Source organism: Medicago truncatula, chromosome 1 (assembly GCF_003473485.1).
Source record: "Medicago truncatula cultivar Jemalong A17 chromosome 1, MtrunA17r5.0-ANR, whole genome shotgun sequence".
Lineage (NCBI taxonomy): Eukaryota > Viridiplantae > Streptophyta > Magnoliopsida > Fabales > Fabaceae > Medicago > Medicago truncatula.
In genome coordinates, this window is record NC_053042.1 from 48,595,527 (window position 1) to 48,620,704 (window position 25,178).

At 31.8% G+C, this 25,178-nt stretch overlaps 3 protein-coding genes across 3 annotated transcripts; 2 read left to right on the forward strand and 1 right to left on the reverse strand.

Moving 5' to 3' along the window:
- Positions 1–386: 386 nt before the first annotated feature.
- LOC11428137 (uncharacterized) lies at positions 387–3,041 on the reverse strand. Its single transcript, XM_003592127.4, has 5 exons — positions 2,774–3,041; positions 1,812–2,169; positions 1,630–1,700; positions 962–1,060; positions 387–871 (listed from the first exon to the last, which is right to left on the reverse strand). Exons 1-5 carry the CDS (start codon positions 3,032–3,034, stop codon positions 770–772), a joined length of 891 nt encoding a protein of 296 aa, XP_003592175.2. The 5' UTR covers positions 3,035–3,041; the 3' UTR covers positions 387–769.
- Positions 3,042–14,027: 10,986 nt separating this feature from the next.
- LOC11419734 (probable membrane-associated kinase regulator 5) lies at positions 14,028–15,481 on the forward strand. Its single transcript, XM_003592130.4, has 2 exons — positions 14,028–15,108; positions 15,198–15,481. Exons 1-2 carry the CDS (start codon positions 14,238–14,240, stop codon positions 15,266–15,268), a joined length of 942 nt encoding a protein of 313 aa, XP_003592178.1. The 5' UTR covers positions 14,028–14,237; the 3' UTR covers positions 15,269–15,481.
- Positions 15,482–22,916: 7,435 nt separating this feature from the next.
- On the forward strand, positions 22,917–25,113 carry LOC11421127 (ABC transporter G family member 4). Its single transcript, XM_003592132.4, has one exon. It carries the CDS (start codon positions 23,107–23,109, stop codon positions 24,937–24,939), a length of 1,833 nt encoding a protein of 610 aa, XP_003592180.1. The 5' UTR covers positions 22,917–23,106; the 3' UTR covers positions 24,940–25,113.
- The last annotated feature ends 65 nt before the right edge of the window (positions 25,114–25,178 follow it).

The window sequence follows — 25,178 nt, forward strand, 5'->3', positions numbered from 1 at the left end:
CAGACTCCAAACTTACCACCAAGCATATGACAGAAAAATCTCCAGAGAATGCAACAAGGAACTGAAGAAGTTGGATTTTTCTGGAAAAGTCTTTTGCAACCCGTCTTAGACAAGCTAGAACTAATGCAGTTAACCAGCCTGCCAGTTGTTGGATTTAAGATTCAAAGGAAAGCCTTTTACATGGTTTAAAGGTGAGTTGAAAGAAAGACTTCATATAATACTTTGAAATGCTAAATTCCCTGATAGCTCTAACACTCATTTACCGATCAGGATTGGATTTATGATGAATGTGATTTGCAGGATCTTGCTATAGGTTTTTTAAGGAGTTGTATTCCAAAACACAATAACATTTCCAAAGACAGTAGTCATTAACCAATGCAGTCACATACAACAACAAAACAATGCTGCCTACAGGCTTCCACAAAAATTGGATGGAACTTGTTGTATAAAATACATATCTGTACTTACAGTGAGCAGGAAAATCGAATTTACTAAAATGTCCCAGACCTGACAGCTTTTCTTTTAGTATAATTTAATTAAGATTGGATACAATCTAAAACAAGTCTACACCAACCTGTACTAAATTGTTATTGGGCAACATAGCATACAATTTTTACAGGTATAAAAGGAAGACATGATGAAAAAGTGTCCTCTCTCTTATATGAGAACTGCAGGCGGTGCTCGCATAGCTTGGTGTGCCATCATCGTTTCGAAAAAAACTCCTACGAGTTCAAGGAGTCCGCCCCATGGTGTATTAGAGCTGGTATACTTAATACTGAGATTTTTGTTGTTCCAATTTCTCAATCAAGGCTTTCTTTTCGTCATCGCGGAGGGATTTGAACGTGAAAACGGACTTGTCACCGATGTCATCCTTGATATTAAACACAAATCCAATATCAGGGAATTTGTGCGGGGAATGAAGAAATTAATTTCAAGAACAAAATCATCATAAGTAATTTACCTTGATGGGCTGAGTGAATTTCCTTCCGGCAAATATCACAAAAAGACCCGTCCATAAAGCCAGCAAAGTAAGTTTAGTTCCATCGTCCATCAAACCAGACTGCAAATTTTAGAGTAAAAGAAACAGATATTATACATATGCACCAATCGGTATTGGTGACAATAACAATCCACACTCACTTCTTGATCGGTGAAGGTAAGCAAAATGTGGTACAAATGTACAAAAATTAAAGAGTCAAGAGGAAGATGGAAAATCCATGCACTCAAATAAATAATAGCATCAAAAGAAAGATGATAACGGTTATCAATTCAGGGAAATGAGTTCAGTGCAATCATAATAGGAGGCTGTTACTAGCAATAAGGATCCTCTGCAGCCCTGCAGCTTGGTCCAGCCTACTAGGTTGTTGGACATGTTGCAGGGCTAGAAAGAATTTGGGTTCGGGATACACTTTATTCACTGAAGTTGAAATATGACCAATTAGGTTAAGTCTTCATCGAAAAATTCCAATCTCATGATTGTGGTAATTATGTCATATTTTGAAATCAGTGAATCCAACTCCTTAACTAATTGAAAAAATAAAAAAATAAGAACCATATATGTTATGGCTACCTTAAATTAAACAGGCAACATGTTTAATAAAGCACTTTATAGGAACAAAAGAAGAATACCAGATGTCCAAGAAGAAGAATAGGAATAATAAACGTGAGTGCTCCAGCTTCTAGCTTGCCGTAGCAGAGTCCTGTTTCAAGAATACAAGATTCTATCAATACAATTGATGTTTTTTTCCCTTCTCTATTGAATTAATATTAAATGGCCAAAACAAAATTAGATGGATTTATTTTAGCATCACCTTCCTTGAAAACAAGTCCTGTCAAAGCAGCAAAAAGAGGACCGACGAGCCAGACAGCTGATGGGTTATCAATAACATACTGTATTAAAGTTTTATTAGCCGGTTGGGCAAGGGTGATGTAGGTTGCAGCTGATCCAAGAACTCCGAGGCCCCATAATGCTTGCAGAGTGCGCTTGATTTCAGTCACATAGATATGAATCAAGAATAATGATAAACCCAACCCACCTGACCCAATGACATAAAAAAAATCAATGTTTTGCTTGAGCGTATCACTTAGGTTATCGGGCAAATAGGCGGCAGATGCAGCGATGACAAATGATGCCGCAGCTGTTACCAATCCTGATCGGTACGATATAACCTGCCATGGGCCTAGTTAGCATTGCATACATAGGGTAAGCCAAAAGTTTTTAAGCTGCAACTGTATAGGCAACACACACACGCGCGCGCGCACACACACACACACACACACTACACTGTGTTTGCTGGTACTGACTGTGTTTTCAACTATACAAAAAATATTCCTTAATATTCAATAATACTCTCTCTGATTCTATTTATAAGAAACATTTGAGTCAATAAAAGTTGATGTATCTGGTCCAAATTTTGAACCAGGTATATTAGCTTTTGTTGATCCAAATGTCTCTTATAGATAGGGACCAATGAGAGTAGATATAGTTGATCTTAAATATGACATTGAATTAAAAAGCTTGTAATTGAATCCTGAAGTTGTCAATAATTTTCATTTGGGTCTCTAAATTGGAGGAACTATCTACAAAACATTGAAAACTAGTACTATTATAGAAAAAGAATAGAACAATTGTGATATGATCCATGATTATAATAAAATAATGACTCAAGTAACAAATGAATTTACAAAACAGAATGATATTGTTATAACCTAATCTTTCAACACTAATAACACTGGATAAGGTAACATAAATTGAATGAGGAGAAGGTGGTACCTCTTTGACATCCTCGGCTTCAACGGTCCAGGGGCCATAAACACCGTTATAAACTTGCTGCTGGTTTTCTCCCACCGCTTTACACCGTACCGACCCAATTCTGATTCTCGGAGAAGGGACCTGACATAAACTTGAAGAAGGAATTCGAACAAGATTAGAAGTCGAAGGCCTTACAGATATTGTAACTGCCACAGAAACAGTACTCAATCCTTGTAACGCCATATTTTCGCTGTGGAGGTTTCTACTTTTTAATTCAACCATAATAATAAATAACCTCATCATTTTTTTATTCTTGTGGTCATTAATCACTCAATCAAATCACTTCAAATTTTCAACTTTTTTAATACTCTCACGTTTCCTTTTTAAATATTGTTTGAGTTCATTTTTATTTTGCTTGTTTAAAAGTATAATTTGTTAATTATACAATTTTTTGGTATCTTTTATTTACTCTTTTTACTTTTTAATGAAATTAAATATTTTTTTAATCAAAATTTGTTTTTCTATTATATGCAAATAAAAACTTCTATAAATTTAATTTCGGTTTCATGATAAAATTAAATTTATTGTAAAGAGAGAGTGAATGCAAAGAGAGAAAAAGTAATTCGTAAAAATGAACGATGAGAGTAAGTCGAAAAATATGATTTGATTAGAGGCATGTGTAATTTATTGTCTAAATATTTTAGGTGCAAAGAAATTAACCTCAAAGTTATATAATAAAAAAAGAAATTTTTATGCTATTATTAATTACATTTTTTGTCCACCCATTTTGACCAACTCACGAAAATGGTCATACCTTTTTTAAATCCAACAAAATCGTCTTTAAATTATATGTTTTTTGCAGTTTTAGTCGTATCTCTCTGTTTCCAACTCCAGAAACGCACAGAAATGACAGTTTTAGTCCAACCACATATGCTCAACCATGAAGTAAACAAGGAATAAAACATGTGGGTACAAGGAATCTACTTTATTCAGCACACTAACCTAATTTCCGAGACATGTTACGCACCTGAAACATGTCTTAGAAATTAGGGTTTTTCTTGGTTTATGTGCTGAACAAAATAGATTCCTTGTACCCACGTGATTTATTTATTGTTTACTTCATGGTTGAGCATAGGTGGTTTGACTAAAACTGTCATTTCTGTGCGTTTCTGGAGTTGGAAATAGGGAGATAGGACTAAAACTGCAAAAAACATATAGTTTATGGATGATTTTGTTTGATTTAAAAAAGGTATGATCATTTTCATGAGTTGGTCAAAATGCGAGGACCAAAAGTGTAATTAAGCTTTTATTTTAATTAAAAATAAGAAGATTATAAATACAAAAAAGAATGCTACAAGTATAACTTTGTAAATGGAGGTGAGTTTCTAAGCTTGTTTCTTTTGGCTTAACCTCCTTTCAAGTTTTAAAAAGTAACGAGCACTTAACGTGAAATTGATTGCTGAATATAATTATATGCTGATACTTTTACTTTGCTGAATATAATTATAAGCTTGTTTCTTTTGGCTTAACCTCCTTTCAATATTTATATGTAAATAATTAAAAAAAATTCAATCAACGGTCAGCCTTCGAATAAATAAGATATGTGCGTGATTGGTCGAATCCCCAACCAAATGTTCTTTGAATTTTGAAATTATTTTCACGCACCCAAAATTACCTTTAATATTTTCAATGGCAGTCAAGTACCGTTGAACGGCAATAATCAGCTGTTGGAGTTATTAAGATACTCCGGTCCTATTTATAAGAGAATTTTAGGTCAACAAAAGTTGATGTATCTAGTTAAAAATTCAGTCCAAATACATTCACTTTTGTTGACCTAAATTTTTCTTATAAATAGGACCGGAGGTAGTAATTTTTTAGAGTGTCAAATCAATTTTAGAAGCTTAGCAAAGTAATTTTTCAGGTACTTTCAATGGCAGGGATGACGCGTCCTTCTCATGATTTTATGAAGGTTATTTGGTTGGCTTGTGTTTGGGCAATCTGGAAGGAGAGAAATAACTGTGTTTTCAATATGTTGGTTACCAATCCTATTAACATTTTTGAAAGAGTGAAGTTGTTGTCTTTTCTTTAGCTTTCATCCAACGTGGCTAGTTTTTCGTTTGGTTTTCATGATTGGTGGCGATATCCACGGTTTTGTATGGGTATTATGTAATCTCTTGTAGCTTTCAACTTTTTTGGCATCACTTTTAGGTGCTTTTGTTTGTAACAGACTTTAGATGTTTTTTCACTTTTGCACACCTTGTGCAGGGTGATTCACCTTTTTTTTGAGCAATATATCCCATTTTGATTTGTTCAAAAAAAAGAAGCTTAGAAGCAATTTTCATCAAATGGTTCCCTGAAATGGGCTAATTTATAGTTTGCGCAGATATGGCAATTTTCTAAGGCCCAGCATGCTAAAATACGCTACTACTAAATATCTTCTTAATTACTATTCGAACATACCTAGCTTATATCATTATGAACTTGCCTAGCTTGGTTTTGGTTTCATGAGTATGATCCGTACATAACATGTTCCAGCACCAGCACCAGCACCGGCACCGGCACCAGCATCAGCACCATTAATGTTTGAAAGGGAAAATGTAATGTTTGTTTAAAAATGTGAGGTGAAGAAGAATACGATGCATGGGGAGCATGAAACAAGCAAAATTAAGTATGTTGACTGTACAGTGTACTATTGCTTAATGTTTTGTACTGCAGCAGGGGAGCAGTGCAGTCTTCATGCGTTGAAATAAATTAGTTACTTATACGAGTTAATTAATTTAGTGTCTCTTTGGTAAGATATGAAAACGAGCTTATAGCTTATAGCGAATAACTTATATGCTCGTTTGACAAAAAAAGTTCCGTTTGGTAATGGTTTTTTACCATGAGCTTATAGCTTATTTAACGAGATTATAAGTTATTTTTCAGATGCTATTCCAAGTAGAGTTTGAGCTTATAACTTATCATATTTTCTTCCATTTTTACGCTTATTGATTTATCTAAAATCCATTTCTACCCCTTTAAAATTTATTTAATGTTACATTTATATACTTTATTTTGACTAACATTTTTTTTAACGATTGTTTTGACTAACATGCTACGTTTATATATTTTTTTAACAAAATGTTACGTTTATATATTCTTTTTTTTAACATGTTACGTTCTTTTTTTTTTTTTTTTGATCAAGTAACATGTTACGTTCTAATAATACATATATTGTTACTTTTTTTTCTTAAAAAAAAACACATATATGCTTCTTTTTAAGGGGCATATGCATTGTTAGTTAATTTAACATTTTTTTATTAGCTTATAGTTTATAATTTTATTCTTTGATTTGTAATTTAAAATGGATAGATAGAAACATATTTTATTTTTCTAAAAAAGAAAAGAAACATGTTTTATTCATATATATATATATATATATATATATATATATATATATATATATATATATATATATATATATATATATATATATATTTATGTGAGAGTGACACGCCTGCCTTACTTATCCCCTTTAAATTAGCTCTTTACATTAAAGGGAAATATTTCAGACACTATTAATTTAAGCATCTAAAGTGGTAAGATTTTATGAAAATTTATACAATTATTGTATTGAAAATTGAAGTCGTTAATTTTATTTTTATAATAATTTCTTCATTAGGAATACATAAATAGTGTCACGAGAGCACTCGTTAACAAGACCATAAATTAAAGATAAATATTAAACTACAAAAATTGGATTTCGCGTAATCATTTTTTGATATTCAATAACCCTTGTTAAAAAATAATTGCAAAAATCAAAACATTTAACTATCCAACCATAAGGTAGATCAACTGCTACTCCTCCAATACAAAAATAATTATGCATCATTCTCATACCCGTCGCAGCTTCAAATAGATCATATATTAATTTTCTTTCTCTAAAAATATAGAAAAAGGGGGGTTTGTGCATCAATATCTACCATAAAAGGTCCCAGCCATAGTAGATGAGAAGCAATAATAAAAAAAAAAATGGAAGATTTAGTTACGATTGGAAACAAATTTTCTATATCATTCTCCATAGATCCTTTACTCATATTCAAAAATTTGGATTCTGGATCCAATTGCAAAAACTCATGTTTCATAATTTTAAAATCATTTCTAATCTAAATTGTATACAAATTACGATAATATATGTTATTTCTTGAATCGTTCGTTGAGAGGTATAAAGGATTAAATCCCTTTAAGTAAGAAATAAAGTTTTTGATCGTGATATGAATCACGCAAGGGACCCCTTAATAAGAAGAAGATGCGTACATATAATGTCTTTAAGATTTTAGATACATATTTTGTATGAGTTAGTTATGTAATTGTTTTTAATCCACAATGTGATCATCAATTATTATGTATAAGACCCCCTGGAATTTCCAATACTCTCATTTAGATAATTCTGTAAAGATGAATATCGTCCTATCCAGAAAAACCTAAGATAATTGCGTTTGTGGTTTTTTATGTGACTTTGAAAGAGTATGAACATGTTGCTTACCCATACTTGCAAGAAAAACAAAGGTGGTCAAGAGGATTTGTCCAATTTGTTTTTGGCTGCCATATTCAATGCCTGCATGGTCAAGAGGATTTATCCATACCGTCTGACATGCAATGCGAATTGTGATAGAGTTTAACTTATCTTCTTTAAGAAAACTCATCTTCCAACTAGAAATTATGGTCAAGAGAAATTGGAAAAATGATTTATCCATTTGTTAGAAGAAAGATGAGGAAAGATAGAAGAGATGATTTAAAGAGAGAAAACTAGATTGTGAAGGGAAATGTTAACAAGTGGTCTTAGGATATTGTTTAGTAACTTTAAATAGTAAATTTTTGTTAAAGTTTATGAAATCAATGCATTGAAAATTGGAGTTTTTGACTTTTTAAAGAATAATTTTTTATTAGTAATTCTTAAAGAGTGCGTTAACAAAACTCATTTGTTAAAAGGAAGAAACTAACATTTTTACAAGGGAAATGATAGATAGTGACAAAATGTATTAAGAAAATTTGAAGAGAGTGTATTTGCTAAACGGTTTGTTAAGCAATATTGTCAACTGTCATACTATTTATCCATATGCTAAATTCGAATCAAATACCATTTCTTCTTTAAATACACACAAATGCATATATCATGCCAATTTCAAAAGAATCTTGTCTGGTTTATGGGTTGCACGATATGAGATTGATTCCTATTTATTCGGCAGAATTTGTTGCTGGGTCTCCGACTATTTCTTTTTACACCATGATTTCTTAAATTATGTTTTCTTCATTATCCAAACGAGAAGTCTATCTCCTTTTTTAAATTCTTCATCCGCATACTTATGCCGTAGCTTGACTAGAATATTAAATTTCTAAATTAAACAGCTTTAGTTAAGGGCGGTACATTATTTTACAATTCTTTAACATATTATTTAATAATGGTACTTCATATCCAATCATAATATGACAATTAACTAAAGATAAATGATATTTGTACACCTATTTGTAACAACTTTATCTCTCACACTCACATTCTATTTTTATTCTCTTTTTTCTTTTTTCTCTCTCCATTATTTTTGATCAATAAAAAAAAAAGTTATCAAATAAGTTGTATCAAATGGTTGTTCAAATATCATTGTTCTTAACTATATTTGGAATAAACGTAATTATACCAACTATAAACTTCACTGGAATTTCTTTTTTTAAGAATAAACTTCACTGTAATTGTTGGGTGTTTTTATGGTTTAATTGTTATGTTTCTTTACTTTCTTTTTTTTTGTATTATTTAGTGTGTGTTTGGTTTTTCGTTTGCATCACACAAAAACATAGTTGTATGTTTTATGATACATTTTTGCCTTAATTTTTATAAACTTCAAATACTAGCTTCTACACTAACGTGGAAAAGCTAGGACACATATTCAAACTCGATCTCTGCGTAATATTTTATGAAACGTGGAGAAGCTAATATTTTATGATTTTCAGTAAGCCGTGATTCTCCTCGCTTACACACCAGTATTTTGATTTCAAAATATGGATGAGAATGTTCCAAGACATGGTCATTTTAATTGTACTATATCTATCTTATCACTTGACTGAAACTTTTTTTCTTCTGGGAAATAACATCTCCCAGCACACATGAATGCACAGTTAATTGTCACCTTTTGTTTGTATTTAATCTGGTTCATTATAACCTAAAGTTAGTAATTCAGTTGTTTTTGGTGTCAATGTAAGTCATTTTTGTCTTAGAACCCTTTGAAAGCTACCTTTCATATGCAAATTTGAGCTTTAGTTAATGGTTATGATTTATCTTGTATTTTTGTGATTGTCTTATATCTCTGCAAAAGATTATTAAGCCGTTAAGGTATTGATTTTCCATTGTCACTGATCATAGAGAATCTCAAGAAAAAACTGAAGCAATTCTAGATCTGGACCACAAAATATTCCAATGTACACAACAAGATCATGGTCATCATTTTTTATCAACTATATACACGTACATTGCAGTTTTTAGACTTATTATCTGTAAGACACTAGGTGATGCAGTTCAAGTCCTAGAAGTACATTAAAATTTAACTTTTCTTTTGTTCATATATTGTGCCAAAAAATATTATTTATTGGTTGCATATGCATCTATCTTTTTCACATTTCACTTTCTGGTAAATACTATTTTTGGGTGAAATTATTGATTGGTGTCTAGGACAGTGTTGTATAATTTATAACCAGAAGTTTTCTAGATACTTTCATTTTTTCATACTTTAATTAAAAATTGTGCCTGGTTTAATTTAACAGTTAATCAAAGTATAATTAGAGTATATTTTTTTTTTATAGAGAAATTAGAGTATATTATTCACCTAACATTAGACAAAAATTATTACTAATAATTTCAAGTTGTAATAACTATTTTTTGATAGAACAAGTTGTGTGATAATTTCAGCCAGGTATGGAGGATGACAAAGTATGCCTTGTAAGTTGTAACATTGTTCTCATTAGCTGGTATGTGCAGATTGTTTTGGAAACGTGCTCAAAATAGTCAAGCATAGATGCACATTCATATGTCATTTAAATTAACTTAGGGTACTAATCACGTGACACTATAAAATAATGAATGATTTTATTTTTTGGGTGGAAAACAATGAATGATTTCACGTATCTTGTTGAAATGATATACGTATACTACTATATGGCTCCATTTGTTACAACTATTTTCTTTCTTGTTTCATCAAACAAAATAAAAAACTTTTGACATGTGACTATTTTGGATAAATTTGGTATGAAATTTATAATTGATTCGGAGTAGTTTCAGCCAAATCTGCTCGAGTAAAGGATCATTTTCTTATTTTTCGATCATTGGGGGACTTCTCAAGGAGGGGTAGCCTTGGCCACCAAAAAAAAAATATTATTCTTGAAGTGGTCGGTATGTATTTATATCCGGCCGGCTACCCCAAATAATAAAGATTGAGCTACCCCAATAAGTTTAGTTGCAAAAATAATAAAGTAAAAAAATTACTACAAGATTGATAGATTTAGGGTTAATAGTGTTTTACCCCTCTGTAATATATGTCATATTCGGTTTTAGCCCCTGTAAAATATTTTTTTTTTTGGATTTTGTCCTTGTAATTTGAAGATTTTTTATTTTGGACCTTCATGGATTTTGACTGTACAAAATCGAAGATATGGTAGAGGGTAAACCGAAATTTGCTGAAATTAACAAGGGGGTAAACCGAAATTTGCTCAAATTACATGGGGTTAACCTAAATTTACTCAAATTACAGGGGGTGAAATTTTCCGTGAAGGTCCAAAACCAAAAAATCTTCAAATTACAAGGATGAAATTCAAAAAAAATATTGTACAAGGGAGAAAACCGAAAATGACTTATATTACAGGGGTAAAGCACTATTAACCCATAGATTTATTTGCATTGATTTGATGCTTTCGGTCTCAATAACAACAATAGAGAAACCCTTTTCAACAGTAAAAATTATCAAGACAATAGTCATAGACAAATTAAATGGACAATGAGTTTCTTGCAAATAACCTATTTATTTACATTTGAAAAGACATCATTAATCTATTATTAAATAAACGATTATTGATGAAATTGAATTCCTGAAACGTATTTTACCCAACATTTCTAAATAGTGATTTTCATGTTAAGTTCCTAAGATTTGTTAATTTTAGTCCTTAATCTTTTGTTAGATATTAAATTCAAGACTAAAAACACGTTTTTTTTTGTTGTAAAATTTTAAAAACTGAGACAAAAATTGAATAATTTTTTTAAGGACTAAATTTAACCCACTTGGGTTGGTCAGGTGGTATTAGCTTGAGATTTAAGAGTGTGCTCCTCCTCAGGGTCTCAGGTTCGATTCTCTCTAGTGTCAATTTGGGTGGGCTAATTTAGCTTCTTAAAAAAAAAAAGGACTAAACCTAAAAAATTATAATTTATGGGACTAAAAATATATTTTATCCTTAAACTTAATAGGTTTGTTTTAATAAAAAATTCCTCTTTATAGTTGGCCCCTGCATAAATTTTTTGCGAGCTTCGCCGCTGTTTTCAAGAAACATTTGTTCTGCTTTTTATTTAATTTGATTTTCTTGCGTTTGGATTATTTGGCGTGACAACAATGCTTGAGTTTTTCAACAAAAGGGAAATTCAATCATCCAACTTATAGATAAAATTAAGCTCCAATTCTTTTGATAGTCGAAGATAAATCATCATAATTTTGCTTTTAATTATCACATGCGGTGGCTTAATTCCCTTTTATGATTGTGAGTTATCACTCAATTTATCTTAGCTTCTATATTTTAAGCGTGTTTGCATTATGGCTTTATCGCTTTTCTCTCTAATAACTTGATGTAACAAATATTTTTTTATCTTAATTCTTCTGTGGCATTTCTTATATTTGAGAGACTAAGCTTTAGTTAATATAATTCATATTAGCTTCTTAAAAAAAATATCATATTAAATATAACCACTTTGTATTGTGCCCTTTGTAATTACTCTTAGTTTTTTTGAAAAATACTCTTTTAGTTCATCTTGATGATTTAATTTGTGGACTGAAAACATATTTTAAACCAATTTTTTGTTAAAATAATCACTCATGTAAATGCCAATTTTTTTTCTTTCTAATAATCTTTTAGAAAAGGACCTATATCTTCCATGGATAATTCGTGGACAGGATCACATAATACTACTAATTGAAGTCCAAGTGTTCACATTTTTGTGCTAGAATTAAAATTGTATAGCTGGTTAGTTCATATTTCTCCTTTTGGATGTTACATTTTTTCATAAATTTTTCTGACCTTTTATCAAGCATTTTTGTAGTCCAATTAAAAAAGGAAGAGTGCATGACTAACCAAACCAAAGTAACAAGTCAAAGCTTTTGAGGCAGAAGACTTGGACCCTGCTACTCATTCAAAGCCAAAAGGATTTACAATTAGAAGAAGACCTCTTCAAACTTAGGGTATAGGATAGGGGTCCTAAAAGCAAACAGAACATGCGTGCTTCAATTCCTTTGCCTTGTAAAAGAAACTAATTTTCTGACTCTTTTTAATTGGTCTCTCTGTAAAGAAAAATAAAAAGGTAAAGTATTTGATAGACCTTACGTTTTCTTTTCTCTCTTTTTTATGAACCTTTCTTTTTAAATCTTTTTTTACCTTTCATTTTCTTTTCTTCCTTTCCTTTCCTTTACCTCTACCTTTTTTGGAAGTTTCCCACCACCATCCCTGTGTATTCTCAGCATCTGGAATATCATCTCCATAAAAATACAGCATGTAGTAGTTAGTAGTAGAGTTGTATAAGACCACCACTACTATCCCATCCCATACTTAAAAAAGATAAAATATCAATCATACTCCATGTTGTTTCTAATGATTCATTTATAATTACAAGTTACATATCGTATTTCTATTCTTTCTTAGGCTAGAATATTAAAATAGGGCAGTTCAATAAAATATAAATTACTTTACTAACATCTCTTTTGTTTATTGACCTCCTATTCGTACATACTCCCTCCGTCCCTTAATACTTGACATAGTTGACCTTATTACGCATGTCAATACATAACTTTGAGCTTAAATATCTTGAATAATATATTAGAAAAAATTATGAAAATTTGATATTTTGAAAATACTCATCGAGACGAATCTAACGACATCTTATATGATGTTATTTATCTTTGTATATTAGTTGAAAAATACGGTCAAAATCAGTTAGGTCAAAATTAAAAAAATTCTAAATTGGTCAAGTATTAAAGGACGGAGGGAGTAAGATTTTTCTTTGACTGAACTAGTACAAAAGATTTAACCACCACATAATTGCTTAAGAATACGTGAGTATATGATTAAAGATAGGCTAAATACTACTTTTGATCTTTTTAGTTTGATAGATTTCTAAAGTAAGTCCTTTAAGTTTCGAAAGTTTCAATAAAGTCCTTTTAGTTTGATAGGATTCCCAAATTAGTCCTTTAAGTTTCAAAAGTTTTAAATATATCTTTTCAGTTGATAAACTATTTCACCGTCACCGTTTCAAATAGGTCATTTCAGTTTGAAACTTTTAAAATTTAAAGGACTAACTTGAGAATTCTGTCAAACTAAAAGGACCTATTTGAAACTTTTAAAACTTAAAGGAATAACTTGAGAATTCTGTCAAACTAAAATGATCTAATTGAAACTTTCGAAACTTAAAGACTAACTTGAGAATTTTGTCTAACTAAAAGGATCAAAAATGGTATTTGGCCTTAAAGATATTAACATTAACACATAGGACAAGATATAGCTAGATAGTAAAAATTTTCTCAGCTAGATAGTAAAATTTTTCTCAGTCTCACAATTTTACCTATGAATAAATCTTAAACTTATTAATCATCATAAAGTAAATACTCATAGAAATATCAATGAATGGTGGTCTGTACCCTAGTTATATTCCAAAAAACTCACCTAAAAATACACATTTATGTGACTAAACCAAGCAGTGAAAAGGTAAAATAGAAGCAGAAGTGGGGCAAACAAATCTCAGTTTCCAAAATAATCTGTAAAAAAACTGTAAGGTTTTGTTCATCATAACTCTGTATCCAAAGACTAAGCTGAGACTTACTGTACACTACACAGTAGCCCTACCTCACTTTTCTTCTCAATACCCCATGGCTCCCCCACACATGGGTCACTCTTCTCTTTCAGCTCCAAATAACTCTTTTCACTAAAATAAAATATACATTAATACACACACCAAAATAAATACAAAAAGCAAAAGCTAAACTCCTTCTTATTATGATTCTCCTCCTAATAAAGCACCACTTTCAATGCATTGCTTTAAACTTCTCTCTCTCTCTCTCTCTCTCTCTCTCTCTCTCCCCTTACATTTTGTTCATTCACCAAACTGTCCTTATAAAACCAAAACTCAACAACAAATTTGAACATACACACTAGCATTTCACCTAAACACTATTCTCTCTCTCTCTCTCTCTCTCTCTCTCTCAACTCTTCCATGGATGCTTTAAACTTCCTCAAGTTCTGGAAGAACAACACAACAACCTCCAACATCACTGTTCCTCCTCATCTTGTTGTAGAAACAGACAGTGAATCAGACGAAGATGACTCATTCTTCGACTTAGAACTTACCATGAGCGACGACCAACATGTCAAAACCAAAACTGAAAATAATGTTCCTCAAAAAACAACACTTCCTATGTCTCCAAACGAACCAATCTCAAAAAGAAAAGTGCTTCCAATTGAACCCATTTCTAAACCTCAATCACCCATTTCACTTCTAAGATCAGCACCGAGTTTCAGAATCTTTACCTTCAGAAAACAAAGAAGAACCGGTTCTGAAAAAACAGAGGAATTTAGAAAAACAGAGTGCGAAAAGAATCAGAAGAAAGAAACCAAAGTTTTTTCTGTGAAACTAAACATCGAACATGATTTTCATTCTACTCCAATGCTTAGTAGAGATAACAGCACAAGAAGCTTTGGTAGCAAAATTCGGAATCAAGGAACAGAGGAACCTAAAACAGAGCGAGTTTCAAAGGAGATTTTGCAGAAATATTTGAAGCTGATTAAGCCTCTTTATGTTAAGGTTTCGAAGAGGTATGGTGATAAGGTGAAATTCTCCGGCGAGGGGATGACAGTGACAGCTTCACCGTCGTCTTCACCGGCGGTTGGCTCTTTGAGGAAAGAGAAACAGGGGAGTTTTCCGGCTGGGATGAGAGTGGTAACGAAGCATTTGGGTAAGAGTAGGTCATCGGGTACGGTGGCCGGAGCTAGTTCTCCGGCGAACAGGAGTGATGATACGTTGTTGCAGCAGCATGATGGAATTCAAAGTGCTATTCTTCATTGCAAGAGATCCTTCAATTCCAGAGGTAAAATTTGTTTCAAAATTGGATTTATATTTTAATTATGGTGATTAAGATTTGTAATGTTAATTAATTTTAATTTTGATAATTTTCAGATTCTTCAATGGGTGTTGATGCTGACGGATCAATGTATTCGACAAGAAACTCTTTTGAGGATGAAGTGTGATGTATTGAACTCAACATAGAAAGAAAATAGAGAGAAGAGTAATGAAAATGTTTGTTATTGTAAAGGAAATGAAATTAGATTAGGAGTGATGATTAGTAAAATAGGTTTGTGTGGTGGTGACACACACACACACAGTGTACATTAGATGGGCCATAATGAAAAGAATGAATCTATTTTCAGTTTCAGTTGATATGGGATCTTTTTTTGGTCACACTCTGACGACTCTTCCTTTGTTTTGTTGTGTTGTGTTGTGAGTTTTGCAGTACTTTGCACTCTGCTTGAGGTTGTATTATTATTATTATCATCTCAATCTCTCAAGTATAGTATTTTGATTAGATTGCTATCTCAAAAGATTCAAAGTAACAATATTTCGTCTTGTGACTGTGTGAGCATTGATATGACTTCAATGTCATATGATGTATCTGAATCATCATAATTAGTAGTACTAGCTCACTAGTTCTTTTTGAAATAGATACTTTAATGGAGAAAAGGGCAAAGGGAGAGAGGAGAGGAATTACAAATACTTTGTTTCAGATCATCATAAATATGGGTCATCTAATATTTGTCAATTGTCATCAAAAAATTAAGACTAACATTTTTGCATTTTGGTAAAAAAAATAAATTAAAATTGCATTGAAAAAACATCTTTTAAATGTTTAAACAGTCGAATATAAAATTCTAAAATAAAATTTTCATATTAAAATCTTTTAACATTTTATATTGTTCGAGTTGTTTATGACATGTTGACATTCCACGAGCATATGCACATGTTCAACTAAGCATATATTTAATTTAGCATAAGCAGGTTCCTTTGAAAGTGTCTATTGTGTCATGGCGGATACTACATGACAATTTGTTTTTTAAATTGGTTATTCATAATAGACAATTTCCTTTTTCATGTGAAATCAAGAAAATAAAATACACTTATCTGTCATTCTTAATAAATGTAAACTTATATGAATATTTTTGAATGAAAGTAAAACAAATAGTTTTTGCAAAATTTTGTATCAAAATATAGATACGTTTTTGTTGTGAACTTGTGATAATACAAAGTGGAAACGCGTTCAGACAACCAATGAGTACAAAGTTTAGGTATGATTGACTTGAGAGAAAATTCAAATTAATAAACTTTGAAATGTATTGTTGGTGAGAAGAACTTTTTTGTTTGTACATATAGAGCTGAATTAATGGACCGAAGACTTTGCAATGTGTATTTCCAAATTTCCAAGGAACCATAATAAGAGGGGAAGAAGAACCATACCAAAAATGACCAAACGTGGCCCCCCACTCCATTGCACACATCAAGGTGCGCCACAATTGTGATTTTTGGCTTTACACAATCCCATTTCAGAGTGCAGGCAGACTTCTCTGTTTTGCAGAATGCACAAACTAGGTGTTGTGGTCCCCCTAGTTATATTGCATATGGTGATTAATACGTATGCACTCATTATAGTGCAGTTTGACTATTTAATGAGTAGTAGTATAAATCTCTTGTTTGGTTTTGTGGGAGAGAGGAAGTTTATCATGATATTGGATCATTGTATCGAAAGTTTGTTTGACAATCTAGTTTGGAGACATGTTCTTCTATTAACGTTAGCGACATTGCAAATATAGGATGTGAGAGATTCATACATAATGGAGAAATTGTTGAATGCACATCAATTATGAATGAGGAAAATTTAGGATAGAGGTATGACATCTCACTCTCTTATGCTTTTAAAACCTTTATTCGTTGTTATTTTTGACTATCTCAAACTTCCCAATAAATGATTTTAGAATTTTGGTTCGACTTGGTAGAAGAGCATTATCAAAACCGATTAAACCAATTTAACTATGACCCAGAACTATCACTAGTTGAATCTTCGATCCAACTTTTAAGCATTGATTAAAACATTTTAGTTTAAAATATCTTTTTAAGAGATTTATATGTATCTTTTATTCTTTTAGTTAGAAATATGACAAATTTGATTCTTTTAAAGGGTAAAATGCATATCAACTATCATTTTATATTTTACAAGTAAAAAATGAAACACATAAAATTAATTTTTCACTTCAGAAATGATATATCGACACAAAATTCAACATCAATTTTATATGTTTATAAGGTTTTCGACTTATATTTTTTCTTTCTTTGCCTCTTTTTCGATCCCACATCCACACTCGTTCGTATACGGTGTCAAGATACACAGCTGTTAACTTTTTCAATATGATACTCTAAAGCTGCATTATCCATACATAAAAGATGAACTAAAAATGGAATGCTCTAAGAAAAATTACGGTCATCACTGGTCCACGCCTATATGGTTAAACAATAAGCTAGAAAAAACAAATAGGAGTGTTATGTGGACGATCATTGTCTACTCTAAAAGTCGCACGGAATAAGAGACAAATACTAAAGCTAGGTTCTTTGCACCAATTTAAGAAACTAGCCTAATGTTAGTTAAGAAAGTTACAAGAATGAATGTGCAATGCACCCATAAACACTACATAAACAGCGACCCAACACCGTTTTGTCCTCCAAGAATGGTAGATTTGCTCTGTTTCCTCACAAGATTATCGTGTCTTTGTATAGTAAGGTGATGTATATTGCCATTAACATCAAGGTGTTATGGTTGGGACACTTATTGGATCCATTTCCTATATTTGTTTTCTTGTTTGGGATATTCATATTCTAACGAGACATTAAGATTGGAAATTGAATCTATGCTTTTAGTAGTAGTAGTTCATTGCATCTTCTTGTTTGTTGGATAAATTTTCTCAAAGCAGTAAACGATAAAAAATATATTACACGCGTCACAAATGCATGTGTCTTGATAATTTCGTAACTAAGAAAACATATTGATTTAGTACATTGTCTTTCTTATGTTGGAGTATTGTTCATCTTTCTGTGCATCTCGAGATAAAACAAACCAAGGGTACAAAATGATTCAATAAGCAAGAATATTGTTAAGGAAATTGTGTAAAACATTTGTAGCATAGAAATTAATTTGGTTCAATCCAAGCATATTATATTGGGCTAATTTCACCATGAGATACTCTAAGATAGGGTTGGGAATAGGCCAGGCCAGGCTTTGATAGGCCTGAGCCTAGCCTACGAAAAAATTTGCAGGCCTGATCCCGGTCTATGGCCTTTCATAGGCCTATTTTTTTGGCCTGGCCTGACCTATTTAAAAGTCTGGCCTGGCCTGAAAGCCTATTTACAGGCCTACTTACTATTAAAGTCACCAAACATATTCCATTTTATCTACTTTTAAATAGGCTCAATAGGCCTCAAAGCCTATTTCAGTGTAAGACTTGTCTATCACTATTATAAGGCCTTTAAAGCCTATTTCACTATAAAGCTTTAAAGTCTATTTAAAAAGTCCACTATGAAGCCTAACATGCATAAACAGGCCGGCCTATTAGGCTTCATAGGCTTTTTTGATAGCCTAAGTCTAGCCTATTTACTTAAATAGGCTTTTTAAAAAGCCTAAGCCTAGCCTTTTTAATAAACAGGCCAGGCCAGACCATAGGCCCCTGTAGGCCGGCCTGGCCTATTCCCAACCCTACTCTAAGATAATGCATATGGTTTTTTTTTTTTTTACCTTTATTTGCTCTTTACAATGAAAATAACTTTCGGTAGTTCTCTCCCAAAATCTTTAAAAACACAAAAAGTGTCGTTTGAACGTACCCGAGAAATACCAGGTTCGATTCTCAGGAGAACAACGCTTGGCCAGTGTGCATGCCCCTACGCATGAGCCGGATTAGTCGTCCATCATTGGTGGATCGGAAACCGGTGTGAAAGCCAAAAAAACAAAAATTGTCGTTTGGACGTTATTTTCCGAGTGATTTGCGCATTTTTTAGGGTTATTCCAAGATTCACCCTCCCGCATTATTGGAGGGTTAAAAGAGCAAACCATCGATTCCTTGAAGAAATTGAAGGCCCAAACCCAACATTTATTCCCCATGAAGGGAGATGGAAAATGGGCCAACAGTATTTGGAGATGCTAGCTATACCACTAAGTGTTAGTAGATACACCCCCTACCCCTTTTGGAGTTTACTCCAAGATTCCCCCATCCCTCTCCCCACCTTTCCCTGCACATACTATCCTAGTCCTGCCAGACACCCTTTGTTTTTTTTACTTATAAACTAGACCTTAACTCGAGCGAAGAGAATCAATGTTCATATATTATGTTCAAATTTAAGATATGAATATGAATATGAACATTGATTCTCTTCAAATAAGTGTATTAAATTAACAACTTAAAGGACATGTTTGAAACATAAAAACTTAAAGGATTAACCTGATATTCTTAACTCTTAACAAATTTAAAGGATCAAAAGACATGTTTTACCTATTATTTGCCATAGATGAATGACATTAAAACTATGGAACTTACATTATTATTAATCTTTGGCCATTTTTGAAAGAAATTAGTTTAGTTGTTAGGACTCGCCTTTCGTTTTGTTAACACTGTTTTGTCTTTTAAAATTTCTATATGTAGGCATTGGTGTTAGTATTGATCTTATATTATGGACAAGATATATCCCAACTCATGATTTTTCCATTTGTATTATCTTATTTTAAGCATTTAAATGAATGAAAATGATCTAACTGTAAAAAATAATTTTTTTTTTAACATTATTTAAAGTATGAGATGTTAAAGACAATTAAAAGAATCAAATGAAAATATTTAAGACGACATAAAGATGTTGTCCACTATTTTGAATTATGTCAAAAATTAGTTGAGACCGATAAATCAAACTCTTACCTATTAATTCACTTATGTTGATTATTTCGATTCCAACAACAACTGCAAAACATGCATTTTTAGTGATGAAAATTCAAAGAACAAGAGTATACAACAAAATGGAAGATGATATTAGAGATATTAATAAAAAAAAAAAAACTAGTAGCTACAAGCAAATTAATATATATGTTTAATGTAGAAAGGATCCTCTGAAATGTATAAAGTGTAAAGTGAGAAAATTATAAGGGTTGTTATTGTAACAAATTTATAATTTGTTATGATGCATCTTTAATATTTACCTTTCATTTGCTAATTAACGGTTGATATGGTCCATTTTACACTCTAAAGTTGGTTGCTCATTTTAGAGGAGCCGGATCCATGTTTAATGGTTTCTTCTTAGCATAGAAGTTGATTGGACGCAACGTTGAGCTAATGTGGAGAGCAGCTTAAAATTAGGGAATTTCTTTTTTTCCACGCTACTTACTTCTCGTGTTCCCTTCAAAATTTCAAAAATGTTTTTGGATCTTCGCATTAATATAATCTAAAATGAACGTTCTCCCTATATCTTTGGTGGAAAAAAATGCATTTTTTTTACCAATTCGGATTTTAAAATTGGAAAAAATAAGTACTTTGAATTTTATAATCCAAACACCCCCCTACAGACCATACTTTGAAGCATGCGTTCGAATTATAAAATCCGATGTGCTTATTTTATCGGATTATGAAATTCGAACACCCGCTATAAACATGTTCGGGTAATATAATCTAAATTGTATCAGTACAAAGATCAAACTTATTTTGTGACAAGGATAACTAGTTTGTGAATCATATTAACCATTATAACTCGCTCCTATTGTGTGACTTGTGTTTCAGGTCATTGTTAGTTGTTCTCACCGTGTTTCAGTCAAAAATTTGATTTTTAGGCCACTTGATCGGATTATTTCAAAATTTGGCTAGAAGATCATAAAAGAAAGAGTTACACTGATTACACAAATTTTCGTAAAAACTTACTATTAAAGGTGCTTAAAGAGTGCCATTTCCCAAAAAAAAAAAAAAAAATCAAGAAAGATGACTCTTTTAGAAGGACTTCTTACATAATTTCAACTCTCAAAATCTAAAATTCCATCGTTTAGTTCCATTTTGAATTTTTTCACATTCTCAAAAAAATAAGAAGCTTTATTTGAATTTAGAATTTTTTGATGGTATTTTATGTTTTTTATTTTATTTGATAGGTTTTATTATATTTTACTTTGTTATTTTGGTTGTTTTAAAAAGAAAAATTCAAAATTGCTCAAATGAAAGAAGGTTTTGATTATTGCTTATATATAAATATATTTCAGATTATATATTCTAAACTACATTTTTTGTTCGAATTATATAATTCAAACATGGTAAAGTGAAAAATTTAAAAGGCGCCTGAAAAATTATTAGTGTGGGAAAAGAAATTTCTCAAAATTAACATTCCCCATCAAAGAAGACAAGAGATGGGCCAAATGTCATTTGAGATTCGTTCCTTTGTTTGGTTCGAAACTATTAGTTCTACCTACAGTACTATGTTTTCGTAGCCATACCCCACCATTTGAATTTTTCTTTTTGGCTACAATCCACCCTTGCTAACAAATATAAAGAATAATTTGTCATTCATAAACAATTTGATTCTATATTTGATTTTTTTTAAATTGATTATATATGTTTTTTTTATATACGAAAATAGTTTAGGTGATTTGGACTTCAATGACCCAAAATCAGGCAGACCGACAACAAAAGTTGAATTTACAACTTTGCGAACTTACCAATAAATTGAATTAAATTAAACATATAGGATCAATTTACTTTGCTCTACAATTTTAGTATTTGTATGCATACTTAAAAATTTAAAAGGTAATAAACTTAAGGTTTATTATTCAGTATATTCATATCACTCTTAGGTGTGGTAGAAGCCACCTAACTCTCTTATACGGGTACTTTTTTTTTGAGGGGATTATATGGGTAAGTATCATAATTAATTTTTCTTTCTTTAACAATCACCCTTAATATATCCTAATATCTATGGTCATTGAATTAGTTAAGAAAATTCACAATAAAAAGCTTTGGTCCAATTATTAACTCATTCAAAGGGATGCAACTGTGTATTGTCAAACATAATTTCTTTATTTACAGAATAAAAATAGAACTTTTGGTACCATTAAAAAATGTATATAGAATACAAGAGTGTTAAATAAATGAAGAGAAGATGTTATTGAATCTTCAGCATGTTGTGACAAACACACGAAATAACAAAGCATATAAACAGACAAAAAATGGAGATTCATCAGTTGTGACTTTGAAACTGTGAAAGAACAGTACGTCCGTGAATAAGAGAACAACCCCTGCCAGCTTGATCAACTCTCAATTTAAGAATTAATACTTAAATTTTCAGTTTGAGTAAGTCATTTTAATGATATTAGTGCTTAATAATTTGGAGGATCTGATCTTGATTGGACGATCACATATGTACCAACATCACTCATGCACGCAACTTTAATTGCATGTAAATCAAATATGATGACTTAAAGTTATATTAAAATGAGAGAATGACTTAACAATTTTGAATAGGAGATTCATCTTCAATTAAATACCGTTTTTCTTCCATCTGTTTTTACTCATTCCGATCAAAATAGTCTAAGTTAACTCATGCAGGTGTATTTTTTAACATGAATAAGCAAAAATAGATGGGAGAAGAGCAATTCTCTCTATTTTTACATTAGGTCCATCTCATAATTGGGTTTTAACTCAAAATCAGAATTGCTAAATGGGTGTATGCATGATACAAGAAAATAATGAGTTGTTAAATAAAATGTATATGATTGTTGCATTTATAAACACAAAAGGCTCACGGACTATATAAGTGCTGATTGCTTGTAATACAGTATAATTCCATGATAGGAAAAATAGTAGGATAATAATGCAACCACCAAAAGGTACAAAACATTTTTAATTATTCCTTTATTTTTGTCTCTCTTTATCATCCACACCAACGTTATACTCTCCCAACGCATGGAAACACAAACACTCATTGTTCCATCCCACCAAAACCTTAATTTCACTCCAACTTCTCTCCCTTAGCTATGGAAAACCAACCATCACCACTTCCACCAAAAACATACAAACTAACAGCAACTTCAATCTCTTACTCCAAAAACCTACAAACAAACAACACCATCATTGCACCATTTCTCTTCTTCAAACATTGTACACCAACCCCCCCAAACTACATCCTCAAAGATGTTTCCCTCACAGCATACCCTTCTGAGATTCTTGCCATTGTTGGTCCAAGTGGTGCAGGAAAATCAACTCTTCTAGACATTCTTTCAGCTAGAAGATTACCCTTAAGTGGTACACTTTCTCTTAACTCTTCACCTATCACTAACCCTTCTACATTCAGAAAACTCTCTGCTTATGTTCCTCAACATGATGCATGTCTTCCTATGTTAACTGTTTCTGAAACTTTTGCTTTTTCTGCTTCTCTTCTTAAGCCTAAAACCATTGATATTGCTGCTATTGTTTCTTCTCTTTTAAACGAGCTTAGACTCACTCATTTGGCTAATACAAGGCTTAATCATGGTTTATCTGGTGGTGAACGTAGAAGGGTCTCTATTGGACTTAGTCTTCTTCATGATCCTGCTGTTTTGCTACTTGATGAACCTACTTCTGGTCTTGATAGTTCCTCTGCTTTCAAAGTCATGCAAACTCTTAAATCAACTTGTGTTTCATATAACAGAACTATTGTTCTTTCCATTCACCAACCAAGTTTCAAGATTCTCTCTTGTATTGATAGAATCTTACTTCTTTCAAAAGGAACTGTTGTTCATCATGGAAGCTTAGCTTCACTTCAATCATTCTTGCTTTCAAAAGGGTTCACTGTTCCACATCAGCTTAATGCATTGGAATATGCAATGGAAATATTAAACCAATTGAATGAGATTGAACCAATGATTACACCCCCAAGTTTACCTGAGTCACCAGAGAATTCTGAATCTTCAATAGCTTGTACTTCTGCATCTGACAATATTGGAAGAACTAAAGGTAAAAGCAGAGAGATCAGATACAAGAGTTCAAGGATTCATGAAATTTGTACACTTTTTAGAAGATTTTGGAAGATCATATACCGAACAAAACAACTACTGTTGACAAACACAGCAGAAGCATTACTTGTTGGTCTTGTTTTAGGAACAATTTACATAAACATTGGGTTTGATAAAGAAGGGATTGAGAAAAGGTTTGGTCTTTTTGCATTCACTCTAACATTCCTCTTATCTTCCACAACTGAAACACTTCCAATCTTTATCAATGAGAGACCAATCTTGTTAAGAGAAACATCAAGTGGTGTTTATAGGCTATCATCTTATCTTATAGCAAATACACTTGTTTTCTTGCCATATTTGCTAGTAGTTGCTGTTATCTACTCTATTCCAGTTTACTTTTTAGTGGGTCTTTGTAGTTCTTGGCTATCTTTTGCTTACTTTGTTTTGGTTATTTGGGTCATAGTTCTTATGGCAAACTCATTTGTTCTGTTCTTGAGTTCTTTAGCACCAAACTACATTGCTGGAACTTCACTCATGACAGTGCTACTTGCAGCATTTTTTCTGTTCTCTGGATACTTTATATCTAAGGATTGTTTACCTAAGTATTGGCTCTTCATGCACTTCTTTTCTATGTACAAATATGCTCTTGATGCACTTCTTATCAATGAGTATTCTTGCTTAGCTACAAGGTGCATGATATGGTTTCAAGAGAATGATCAAGAATGCATGATCACTGGTGGTGACGTGTTGCAGAAGAGAGGGCTCCATGAGGGACAGAGATGGACCAATGTGTACTTTTTGATTGGGTTCTTTGTTTTTTACCGTGTGCTTTGTTTCTTGGTTTTACTTAGAAGGGTTTCAAGATCCAAAACTTGAAGGCCTATTGGTGAAAAGGATAAGCATATAATTATGAATTTTCTTCAATTCTGATCCTTACTTTTGTATGAACTGGTTTTGTTATTTCATTTGATTTTCTATAAAGTGTATAAATATCATCATGATCTGAAATACATGCATGCGGCCATAAACATAAAGTTTGTTTCAAAGTTAGAAAGTTGACTCTTTCTTCTCTCCTCTTTGGTTGTGATGTTAAATCTCATTAATTCTTTATTTGG

What these genes read in the sequence shown, in the direction of transcription:
- LOC11419734 (XM_003592130.4), top strand. Translation starts at nt 14,238, where the DNA reads ATGGATGCTTTAAACTTCCTCAAGTTCTGGAAGAACAACACAACAACC. An exon ending in GAGATCCTTCAATTCCAGAG is followed by an intron (nt 15,109 to 15,197) that starts GTAAAATTTGTT and finishes GATAATTTTCAG; the next exon opens with ATTCTTCAATGGGTGTTGAT.
- LOC11428137 (XM_003592127.4), bottom strand. Translation starts at nt 3,034, where the DNA reads ATGGTTGAATTAAAAAGTAGAAACCTCCACAGCGAAAATATGGCGTTA. An exon ending in AGGACTTGTTTTCAAGGAAG is followed by an intron (nt 1,701 to 1,811) that starts GTGATGCTAAAA and finishes TTCTTGAAACAG; the next exon opens with GACTCTGCTACGGCAAGCTA. An exon ending in AATTCACTCAGCCCATCAAG is followed by an intron (nt 872 to 961) that starts GTAAATTACTTA and finishes TTTAATATCAAG; the next exon opens with GATGACATCGGTGACAAGTC.
- LOC11421127 (XM_003592132.4), top strand. Translation starts at nt 23,107, where the DNA reads ATGGAAAACCAACCATCACCACTTCCACCAAAAACATACAAACTAACA.